The sequence below is a fragment of the Vanessa atalanta genome, chromosome 13, assembly GCF_905147765.1.
Source record: "Vanessa atalanta chromosome 13, ilVanAtal1.2, whole genome shotgun sequence".
Lineage (NCBI taxonomy): Eukaryota > Metazoa > Arthropoda > Insecta > Lepidoptera > Nymphalidae > Vanessa > Vanessa atalanta.
This window is the reverse complement of record NC_061883.1, coordinates 10,932,637-10,944,987: the sequence shown is the minus strand read 5'-3', so window position 1 is coordinate 10,944,987 and position 12,351 is coordinate 10,932,637. Positions and strand designations below refer to the sequence as shown.

The 12,351-nt window shown below is 32.9% G+C and overlaps 1 protein-coding gene across 1 annotated transcript; it reads right to left on the bottom strand.

The window, feature by feature from the left end:
- Positions 1 to 834: 834 nt before the first annotated feature.
- LOC125068436 (SWI/SNF-related matrix-associated actin-dependent regulator of chromatin subfamily A containing DEAD/H box 1 homolog) lies at positions 835 to 11,956 on the bottom strand. Its single transcript, XM_047677551.1, has 15 exons — positions 11,707 to 11,956; positions 10,323 to 10,519; positions 9,568 to 9,872; positions 8,651 to 8,819; positions 8,345 to 8,529; positions 7,407 to 7,600; positions 7,110 to 7,245; positions 6,750 to 6,885; positions 6,309 to 6,446; positions 5,671 to 5,910; positions 5,135 to 5,362; positions 4,405 to 4,616; positions 3,218 to 3,373; positions 2,061 to 2,191; positions 835 to 1,845 (listed from the first exon to the last, which is right to left on the bottom strand). The coding sequence occupies exons 1-15, from the start codon at positions 11,822 to 11,824 to the stop codon at positions 1,769 to 1,771; spliced, it is 2,622 nt and encodes an 873-aa protein (XP_047533507.1). The 5' UTR covers positions 11,825 to 11,956; the 3' UTR covers positions 835 to 1,768.
- Between the last annotated feature and the right edge of the window lie 395 nt (positions 11,957 to 12,351).

Here is a 12,351-nt window from a genome sequence, read left to right as displayed (position 1 = left end):
CGACAGTCTCAGTGTATATTTTGAAAAGGCAGTGTGGTTGGAAAGTAAACATTCATAACATTTATACAGCTCCTTTATTCTATTCCTAGATGAAATTAAATTAACCTAAAGACAGCATCCAATTAATTACAGACCACCGTCAATTGATATTTAAATAATTATAAATAATTTTAACATTTTCACTTGTGAATTAGCAACTGATTCTTATAAGAAAGATTTTTTTATATATATTCGTTTGAGTGCAATATATTTGAACACCGTTAGACTGATTACCATATAAATCTTTTTCACAAAGGTTTTTATAATGTCCACTTAGTTTTAACTGTCTATTAAGCGATATTTAATTCCTGTAGAAAATCAACTTGGATATGGTTCACCCAATAGTCATATTAACAGACAGGCATCTTGTCTGAACTTTCCGATTTTTTTATAAAACAACAATGAAATAACTTGATAATTTTTTGTTTGTTAACGGGTGTAGGTGGAAAACTTTTCATAAATAGCAATTAATATTTCAATTAATTTATCAACTATTGCCATTAATAAGTATGAAGTCATATATTAAAAATTAAAGAAAAAGTTGTGTTATATTCCTCTACCATTACATTAACAGCCTGTAAATTTCCCACTGCTGGACTAAGGCCGCCTCTCCCTTTGAGGAGAAGGTTCCTCTACCAATATACACTAATTCATTATTTTTTTAAGAATGCAAATTATTATGCTGGATTGAAGTTACATGTTGCATCTAGTTTTATAAAGTATAAGGTTATATTTATAAAAGATTAATGACAACACTATATAGCAATAACTTTGAATCATCGCCAAATCATTCGACAGATTACCAACAGTCTACTATAGAATCAATTGCCACTTCACAAGCAATATGTAAAGGGAATTACAAGATCTTTTCTTACTTACAGTTAAAAATCGAGACAATTTTTACATTAATTTTGCAAAAATTTTTTTTTTTTAATTTATAATAACAACTGTTTAATATACTAAGCCACATTATCAATAATTTAAGCATAAGAAAATATAATACGTAATAATCTTGCTCCCGCTCATTTTATTACCCAAAACTATCATCAATCCAATAAGAGTAAAGTAATCAGCTTTTAAATGTCCCACTGTTGAACAGGCCTTCTCCCTTTTTGAGACGGTTCCTCAATCCAATATGTCAATATTATATGCCAATAAACATAACAATTATGAAACAAACAGGACATAATAAATGTCCTGTTTGTACATTACTCTACCATCTAACGAAACCCTTTTCGCAGAACAAGCATAGCATCGTTTTTTTTCAATATTTTGTGCATTCTTTAAAGACAATGTTCATTGTTATATTGAATATATCTATTACTATTTAAATATTAATTTAATCATAGATTTTTAAATTACATTCATTTTGAACAAGTTAACTATCAAACTTATTCCAGATATACCCAAAAAATAACTAAACATAACTGTCGTTGTTCAGATAAAGTTTAACAAATTGTTTTTTTTTTTAACTAAATTCTTTTTATGTTTCTTAATGACAATACATAAAGAATAAATAAAGTACCATTCAAAGTTAGTTTACAACTCAACAAACAGGAATGACTTAACTCTTTCACTTTGTACACAATCACTTAGGTATTTGTTTTGTTCTATACAATATATTACGATGCACTATTGTTTCAGTTCCATAGCACTATTTTTAAGCCACTTTCAGACAAAATTAAGTGTCATTTCACTAGTCTATGACAATGACATCATTGGCTAACAATCATTTGTTCGGCGAAGTCAATCCCAAAGCTGCTGACAATAGACGCACTACATTCTTCTGCTCAGTGCCTTCATTTTCTGTAAAAAAAAAAGATATTCTTTTTAAGAAAACTGCTGACAATATTCAGTCCTAAAAACCGTCCTGCAAAAAGTTTTGATCGATTTGCGGAAGGCAACTTGATCAATCCGTTTTGCAATTTAAAAAGTATATTTTTTTAAAAGGAATTTAGTTTAAAGTTCATGAATTGAACCACTGATTTGTAACAAACAATAAATAGACAAATATTACGTACCATCAGCACCCGTAACATGTTTTTCAAGGTTGAGCTTCTCTTGTGCCACTTGGTATATACCCTCCTCAATTGTCCCCGCACTTAACAACCGGTAGATCTCTACTGGACGAGTTTGACCCATTCTGTGGCATCTGGGAAAGATTAATTATAAATATGATTAGAATTATTTTATATGTATATTAATATTTGTAAGAATTAGTGTTAAGATATCAACATTGAGGTTTTTGAAAAGCTTCATTTGCTAGCTCGATAAAGAAAAATTATCAATAACAGATACAATTTTGCCCTATTCAAATAAAATATATACATATTATTAATTCATCATTAAAATATATTTATATTTTACGAAAAGTATTATATTACTAGGAACCAGCAGACACCATGTACCGTCGAGAAAAACTCCGAAAACGTGATAAGCACAACAAATTAACTAACATTGGGTATCATAAGAAAGTTTGAAAAGACATGAAAACCTTATCAATGACATTAAAAAAAAGCTATATATCTTAAAAGTATTACTATGTCACTGATATATACACATAATATATTATGTTATGATTCTGTAGTATTTAATAATGGAATTGAATAGTTTAAGCGAACATTTCAATCACGTAGGTAGAATTTTCTTCTAGTCTTAGGAGTTTAAGTTTTGGTTAAATAATTACAGCAGTCAAATAACCTTTAAGTAATACAGTATGATACTGCAGTACTTGATCCACACAGTACCCAGCTGAGATTTAATAAAAAGCTTTCATATTATTTATGAACAATAGTAATCTTCGTGATCACGAGACTCGTGAACAAGACATTCGTAGATAATGTCGAAATATCGAGCTCCACCATATAAAAAAAAAGCATGGTAAATATCCCGTTTTAAATACTAGTTAGTAAGAAAAATAACCATGTTAATTTAAAATCTTAAACAGTAATCTTATTTGAAACAATGATTTACTTGGTGCCCAACACATCACATACTCTACCGCCAAACAGTAATATTTAGTATTGTTGTGTTCCGGTTTGAAGGGTAAGTGGCGCATTGGAGATGTAAGAAAAGGTTAATATTTCTTTCAGTGCCAATGTTTGTTGGTGCTGGTGACCATTTACCATCAAGTGGCTCATTTGCCTGTACCTCTAAAATAAAAAAATAAATGGTTTACCTGTCCTCAGCCTGTTTGTCATTGTAAGGGTTGAAATCAATGTCATGAATGATTACAGTATCTGCAGCCGTTAGATTTATTCCGAGACCTCCCGCCTTTGTAGACAACAGGAACACGAATATGTCCTCAGCGTTGTACCGATCTATTAGATCTTGTCTGTAATAAAATGAAATGGTAATTTAATTCAATCATTGTTTGCATTTTTGTGAAGGAAAATTTCGTTATAATATTGTTAGATGATTGACGGTGCAAGCGGGACGAATAGTATAAAAGAAGGAGCGTAGACAGCGCGGACACAGCGCGCACAGCGTTTCCGGGAACGCCGGCGGCAACGAGGACCCAGATTAGTGACGTCACGGAGGCGGCCGTGACGTAAGTAGATTCTATCAGTGTTTAAATTCAAGTGTTCACATACCACCGACTACGTTCTGGGCCGAGGTGCGATCGCATAGGAGACACCCTCAGGACGAACGTCACTCTCGAGCCCGAAAGGGTTCACCTTAAGGCAGAGTTTTAACACTCGCCCCAACGTTCGGTGACGCTGTAAAGGCCAGTAGGGCCAACAGCGCTACTTCAAACAAGATACAAAAACAGCGCGGACACACTCTTCGTCGGAATCTTGTGCGTAGCGGACGTCTCTTTATTCGTACTTTGAGTTAGGATAATTATTGTTTGCTTAAAGTCATTAGAATATTAAATCATTATTTGTTGTAAACATTGGCAAATTATATTTCTTTTAACACTCCACTCGCTTCCGATTGCTAATAATATTATATTTATTTACTTTTGTGTAAAAAAAATTATTCAATCAAACTATTCATTCATTCTATCAGCATAATTACTGTAACATTATAAATATTTACAATAATAACAATATAATTTAAGCTTCCATATGAAATTACACACATAACAATTATCAGAGTACACTCATGTTTCCATTCATTAAAATTTCTTGATTTTATTATATGTAATTATTAATGGAACTCAGTCTGTAACTGTTTTATGGTGAGCATTGACAGCTCGCAGCTTCGAGGTCATTGTTGTTCTTTAACAAAATGTTTAAAATTTAACTTTTTTTTTAAATATTTTGTGCCAATATCTTTATATTGGCCCAAAATATAAGAAAATCGTGAGTAAATTATAATCAATTATATATTAAGCCGCTTGTCTTATACTATTTTACCCACCTCTCATTAACAGCAGTACTGCCGTCAAGCCTTAGGTAGCGATAGTTACGTAGTCGGAGGTATGGTTCGAGGATGTCCAGCATCATCGTGAACTGGCTGAAGATTAGGACTCTGTGACCTTCCTCCTTCAACTTGGGCAACATCTCATCTAATTTAAGGAATTTTCCAGAATCTTCTATCAAATGGTCTGGCACCGAGTATGATCTAATACACTGAAATTTTAATAAAAATTAATTTAATTTTTGAAACAATCAAAGTTGTGGTTGTTTCAATAAAAAAAGGAGGTGTCGTGGGACACTCGGTTGGAACAAAGTTGCTTTCGCTTCATATTATGGATAATATAACAGTCACAATAAAATTAATTAACCAAGTTTAAGAATAACTCAATGACAAGAGATAATATTGTTATATTCCGTGTGAATTGAAAAAATTACAAAAAAAATAATTATATAATATAAATAGAATAGATAAAGAAAGAGAAAGAAAGAGGAGGCATAACGCTTTTTCCTTACGTAAGGATTTCTCCCAGTTTAATTTATTGTAAAGCGCGTAAAAGAACTTCATTTCAAAAATTTAATCTGGACAATTACGCGGCATTAATATTCAACGGAAACTGGAGGCAAATAAGGGCGACTAGCCTTGAATTTCAAAATAAATATATCAGTCATACGAGACCAATGGCAGAAATACGCGATATTTTTGACAAAGTAATCAAATGAAGTCAGCTCACCGAATACTGCTGGGTGAGCTGGTGCATCTGGAAGTCGGACATGCACATGAGGTCCTCGAACACGTACTGCTCGTTCTTCTCCTTGTGCGCGGGGTCGCGCGCCAGCCGCGCCGCCATCTTGCGCGTCACGCCCGCGTCGTAGTGGTAGCGCAGCAGCAGCGGGTGGTTGGCCAGCTTGCGCATGTCCATCATCATCGATATACCGCTCTGCTCGGTCGTCGCGTGAATCTGGTGACAACTCGTAGTGTAGTTTTATATTCTTAGGAACTAATGGGGCTAAAGCTTTGCTCATGGACAATCTATTGCCACTCTATACATATACTTTATAAGGTATTTTTACATAACATTTGAAATATTCTAAAGGCAAGCCTTACATAGTATATATATATATATATCATTAGACCGTTTAGACTTTATGACAATATATGAAATAAAATTTAAATGGAAAAATCATAGATGGTAAAATTATAAACAATCTAAAGAAAAAATATTGAATAATTAAAAAGCACATTTTTACCAATATAATAATCACAAACCGTGCCATCCTTCGCAGAGAATCCGGCAATGAGATCCTTATACTGTCTCTGCTGTTTCTCAGACATGGGACACAGTTCTGTATGGTTGGTTTTCTTCGGCAGGTCCTGTAGTACGTCACGCTTCAACCTCCGTAGTACGAAAGGTTTCATAATACGCTTGGCTTGTGTTATCTGGCTCTGTTCAAAGGCTGGAACGTCATCCTCTTTGGTACCATTTGTTTTCTTTGTCGTTTTTGCTTTCTGAAATTGAATTTCCCAGAATGAGTATATTATGGTTAAAATAGCTGTGCGTGTTAAAATTTAACAAAAAAAAATATTGTTCTGTTCGCAGATTTTACTGTAACTTATTAATTCTGTATTAGGCAGCTTTTGTGATATTAAGTTATTGGTAGGGAAAATTATTTTGTAATACAGAACTGTTACACAATGTAAAGTTTGCAGTACATTACGGATGATCAACTTTTTTCACAACTTTCGACAATCTTTTGTTTCAAGTAAAAGACAATTTATGATGCACACTGGATACACAAGGTGACTCTAGTACATAGTTAGTTATGTAAAATATATAAATGAAAATTAATGTTGATTTTTTTGTGTTTAATGAGTTTTTGCAATGAAATTAAGATAAATTAACTTACCGCATTCTTTTGGAACAAGCTCTTCAAATCATCAGTTTTGCCGGAGAACATGTGAGGCATCACAAAGCATAGAAGTGACATCAACTCGACCAAGTTGTTTTGTAAAGGTGTCCCCGTTAGTAGCAGACGGTGTTTGGACTGAAATTATACAATTCTTTTTTTAATTATTACTCTTAGTATACTGTATAACTATTGAGATAAAATGCTGATCCACCGAAACATTACTACAAGTGCTTTAGCTACTTACATTGGGATCAGAGTAATCTATATGATGTTGTCCAATATTTATTTACTTACCATTTACTTACTTACATTATTTTATTTTTAAAATATTTGTCTAAAAACCAATGTAATTAATCTGACTCCAAAAATGTTGCAGACATTTTACACTATGAACAGAAAATTATATCTTACAAGCTTGTATGTTAAGGTGACTCTTACCTTTATTTTTAGTAAATTGTCGTATCTTTGAGTGGACATATTTTTAAGCATATGAGCTTCGTCATATATAACATAGTGCATCGGTGTGATACGGAACATCTTGCGTTCTTCGGGACAGCTGCTCACCATTGTGTAACTGAGGGCAATTTATCATAAATATTTTTTTAAAAAACGATATTAAAAATATATTATTTAGAGACAGTTTCACATAAATCAGAAGCAATATATTCTACACTTTTATGAGATCACAACAAAAATAGATTGTACTGATATTATTTTACTACAGGGCAAAAATTATATTTAATACAACAATTTAAAATATATGAGTTAAATAATATTTATAAATGATTAATCCCTTACGTTGTAAGAACGATGTCGATTTGATCTAATCCTCGCGAGTACTCAATGCGAAGTAGCCGCCTCTCCTCTGGATTACCATAATACTTGCTAACACGCAGCGATGGACACCAACGAGCCAACTCGCTACTCCAATTATCTATAACATCAGGGATTTTAAATAAATTAATTGGAATGCATCTTAATGGCCATGATTATCAGGCATTGCAAATGGTGAAAGGAATAGTCAATATTTCTTATAGGATCTATGGGCGCTGGTAACGATGTACCAGTTTAAAAATAATAATCAAAATGACTCACCTAGCGTGGATGCCGGAACAACGACCAAATGTGTCCCCCGGGCTTGCCCTGTCTCTTTCAAGTGTGCAAGGAAGGCAATCACCTGGACGGTTTTCCCTAAGCCCATTTCATCAGCAAGAATACCAGACACTCCTTGCTTGTGGAGCACCGCTAGCCAGTTGAGACCTACTAGTTGGTATGGTGCTAATTTTAAACTGAAATTGAAATATTTTTTTATTTTATGAAAAGAGATTATAAATGTCTTTAAATACAGAGGCTTCTTGGTTGAATGAAAGTGATGCACAATAACATCGAGGGAGATAAATCCAGTGAGCGCAGCAATCGCGCCGTGAGCGAATGAAGTTTACCAGTAGATGGAAAGCTCATATACATAAGATAAGTGAAGTAGGCAAATTACTTTTATAGACAATGTGGAGAAGTATACCTGTCTAGGATCTCAAATAAGAAAAGTCTCAAGCGACGTGTACAGATAGGTCTAGAGCTGTCATGCTTGAACTAAATATATAGCCTTCTGATTTATCCAACAATCATTTACGAAATAAACACGGAGCATTGAGGTATGAGAATAAAATATAATGGACGCGTTCAAGATTAGAATCTGACGGCGCATGCTATACTTTTAACATTACTTTTAAGCCAAAAGCATTGCGTTTATCATCACATACAAAAATCAAATAATGAATTGTCTGTATGAGGTCGCTCATATGTTCGCTCTCGTATTTTGGGTACATCAAACGAGAAGAGCCTAGAGAAGCTCAGTATTACATAAATAAAACAAAAGCCCTCAATTCCACACTACAACCAGTTACTCAGACCTTTTGGGAATAGATTTGAACACGACGGCGATACCGAAAAAAAACAACGATGGAAGCAAATGATCCGTACAAAGTTGCACCAGAATGGAATTGGATTGTTTTGCAGGGAATACATTGACATACCTTGAATCTAAAGTGCTCGGCTGTTTCAACCGGCCCGCTCCGGCAGCCACGGCAGACTCCAGCTGCTGAGCGAGACCGACGCACTTCTTCATCAATCTCTGTATATTGTTTCTTGTACAAAGGAGCTCTTGAGTTGAATTCAATAAATCCGTACTCAGCATCTTGTTACTATTAAATTTCTCTACCTGAATTCATTCACATTGGCATTTTAAGTATAAAAATTGCTGACATAAAATTTGTAATTTTTAAATATTATTAAGTATCAAAATTAATTCATCCAATTATATTTTATTAATAGAGTCTTACCATATCAAGCCATCCTTTAAAAGGTCTCTGTGCTATGATGGCCTCTGCTTTTTTCTGCGAACAGCCACTGAGCAACGAGAGTTCATTCATATTGCTCGTGTTTAGGAATTCGAATACTTTTCTTTTGTCGCCCACGAGATCATCAGTTATTTCATTGTCGGAATCGTCACTGGAATAGAATATGTGGTTACACAAAGAAAAATGTTATTTTTTAAGGTTCCGTACCCAAAGGGTAAAACGGGACCCTATTTACTAAGACTCCGCTATCTGTCTGTCGCCAGGCTGTATCTCATTTCTTTTAATTTTGATATTCTTAATAAAATAAATATTTAAAGGGGCTCTCAAGCAACCGACCTGATTTTTTTTCCAATTTTATAGATAATGGTATGGAACCCTTCGTGCGTGAATATTTATTTTATAGAACTGATTTGCAGTGACAATATGTCAACCTTATTCACAGCTACTTGTTTAATTATTGATAAATATTAAAGTAAATAACCCACTGCTGGGCTAAGGCCTCCTCTCCCTTTTGAAAAGAAGGTTGAAAAATAATACTAAACCAATATATAATTGTATAATATATGCAGAAATTTAAGCTGTCTGAGTTAAGAACTGCAATCCCACCGAACAGTTCAATAGGTTCTACGAAAGGCCAGAGTTGATTTCCGATTTATTATAAGTTAAATTAATTTTCATCAATCATCATCCCACGTAATAATTCTTCGCCGTCGATTTAATTTTCACATAAATCTGATAATTTATTAAAATGTCTTGACCTAGATTCCAGGATTTGTCGTGATTTTATAATTTGATGGCATAGTTATTTTTAAGAAAACAACATAGAAATCACACTAATTCAGCGAATTTTTATAAATTTAAATAAGAGAATATGAACCTTATGAAACATGTAATCATACCTATCGTAAACTCGTTCGTCCTTTCCTTTTCTGACTCCATAATCGTCGTCTTCACTGCCACTGCTGCCTCTTCGAGCCCTTCCACCTTTACCAGCTAAGGACTTTCTAACAACTACACTCGGTCCACTCGTCACTCTCACCACCCCCATTCCATTGGATTTAGGCATTTGCCCTGAAAACCCTGGACGGGATGCGAAGAATGTCGACGGTGAGGCCTTGTCATCACTTTCAGGGTCATGCTTTAAAAGCTCATCACGTGATCTCTCTTCATTCCAACCATGTTTAACAAGAGTGTTTTTGACGAACTGTAACATTTTAAGAGGTTACAAGTATTGTAGAATTACACTTGGTGGTAGTGCCTTGTGCAAGACCAACTGGGTCATATATTCTACTGCCAAGCAGCAACACTTCATATGATTGTGTTCCGGTTTGAAGGATGAGTGAGAAAGATCAGTGTAATTTCATGCACAAAGAACATAATAAGTAATAACTAAGTTGTCAAGGTTGGTGGCAAATTGAAAATTTAAGGAGTTATCAAAACTTCGTACGGCACCAATATCCATGGGCGGTGGTGACCACTTACCATAAGGTGCCATATACTTGTCTGCCTATTTAAAATAAAACTAATAAGCAGAACTTATAACCCATAAAAGAAAAAAGTAATTTTATTTGCTTCTTTTCCCTTATAAGACCAGTAACTCAAAATAACATTGTTATGATTAACATTGTATTTCTGCAATAAGCCAGCAACTCACCAAAGGCGATATATCAGGGAACATTTCCAGCATGTTCCTGAATCTTCTCTCCTTAACCGCTGTGGTCAACTCAACAATTGGTTTCTTAGCTGGAGAAGCAGAATCATCAGAGTCCGAGTCCTGTATTCTGATCCGTTTGTAAACTATTGGTCCATTTCTGATTGCTGTGTTTGGAGCAGGCATCCTTATTTGTTGTTCTGAATATAAGAAAAAATAACTTGCCTATTTTCCATAGAAAATCCCATAGTTTTTTATACAGTAATGGCAATATTAGAAAATCCCTGTTTCACTGACTAAGAGTTGTAAGAGGTTACAATTATTTGCTTGATCATCCTTGCTTTTGATTCTTACATCTAGTAAATATTATGTAACTTAATTATGCCACACTACTTTCAATTACTTACAAAGTTTCATACTTGTAAGATTTTTATTCTAGTGACATTTATAGAAAAAATAATTATCAATACATCTGATAAATCTATTATCCTTCACCAAAGAGTAAAAATAATAAATTCAGCAATAAAAATATAAGTAATACTACTATTTAATAAGAACAAAAATATCTTAAAAGATGATCACACACAAATACATAGATTTTACTTTATAAAATGAAAAGCAATATAATTATTTTATATAATGATATATAAATATATAATTATTTTAGTCTAGTAATATGATAAAATAAATATTTTGAAATGATCAATAGAAGCTTTAATTTTGGGTAATATTTTTTTAAAAAAAATATAATAAAATTGCTCAAGGCAAAATATATGACTGACAATTTGTTACTAGAAATAATATAAATTGAAAATAACTGATTATGATTTTTAATTAACAAAAATTAGTGTAAAAATTTATGATTTACATGTAACAAGTCCTAATTAATATAAGTGTTTTTCTATTTTCTGATATTCATATTTTTTTCTCTAAAAACTACACAGTTGACTTTTGTTATTGTATTTTTTTGTATGTATGTGAGTTTCGTTCTTACATTTGTATTATGCAATTGCAGAATCATAAATTCGTTTATAAATATAAACTAAAAGTAAAGTAAAGAACTAAAGACGTTTTAATTCTAATAATGAATTGTAAAAGTGTGTTGATTCGAGAATTCACGTTATGAATTACGAATATGTTTTTGATCTTGTACTTAGTTCAAGATATAGTAGGTGTAAGTAATAAAATAAAATATTTAAAGCTGTATATCATATCTTCTGTGCCATGGTTAAGAAAATAACAATTGAAACCGGCAGGGCAAAAAACCTGACCCTCGAAACGTGACCAGGCAGGCTTTCATAAACGTGGTCGCAACTGTTCGTTACAGCTTGTCAAACACACGTGTCCTAACACCACTCCAGTTAAGTTTTTATTAATTTATACTTACGATGACTCGATGGGGCTGATGTTACTGTCAAGGTTCCGCTGGATCCAGGGGTAGGTTTCCTTTGAAACCGATACTGTCTTAGATAACTTAACACACTAGGGCTAGTACTTTCAGACATCGTATTAAATAATAACGCAATAATCTACACCGAATCTTAATTACGAAATTAATAAAAACGCTACAATTTTTACGAAAGTTTTATAAATTTAAAACCTCACACACTCTTTAAGCATGAAATCAACACTGCGGCCATTTTTATCCGCGAGACTAAAAAAAAATGTTTAACCAATGTTAATGTATGAAATATGACAGCTGATCATTTTAACCAATGGTATTTAAGAATACTTCATTTTATGAAATAAAATTATTTTTGCTATGTTCAAGGCAATACAGAAAATTTGCTGGACTATTGATACAGAAGAAAAATTATAGACTACATAATATGTACGTTATTATTTATTTGTTTTATAATTAAAAAAAGCTCGCGTTTCCACGACATTAAATTATTGATAAATAATTGAAAAATATTTTAAGTTTTATTGAAAGCATTCTAATTTTATTTTACACTCGCTAAATGATGACCAAATATAATTTGTAAGCAGTCCTAAAGTTATATTGTATAAAATGTCTAATGATTGATATGTT

Excerpts from the sequence above, each read along its gene's own strand:
- LOC125068436 (XM_047677551.1), bottom strand. The coding sequence starts at position 11,824 with ATGTCTGAAAGTACTAGCCCTAGTGTGTTAAGTTATCTAAGACAGTAT. Across the intron at positions 4,617-5,134 it reads AGCTCACCCAGCAGTATTCG|TGTATTAGATCATACTCGGT; the intron begins GTGAGCTGACTT and ends TTAAAATTTCAG. Across the intron at positions 3,374-4,404 it reads AGTACTGCTGTTAATGAGAG|ACAAGATCTAATAGATCGGT; the intron begins GTGGGTAAAATA and ends ATTTTATTACAG.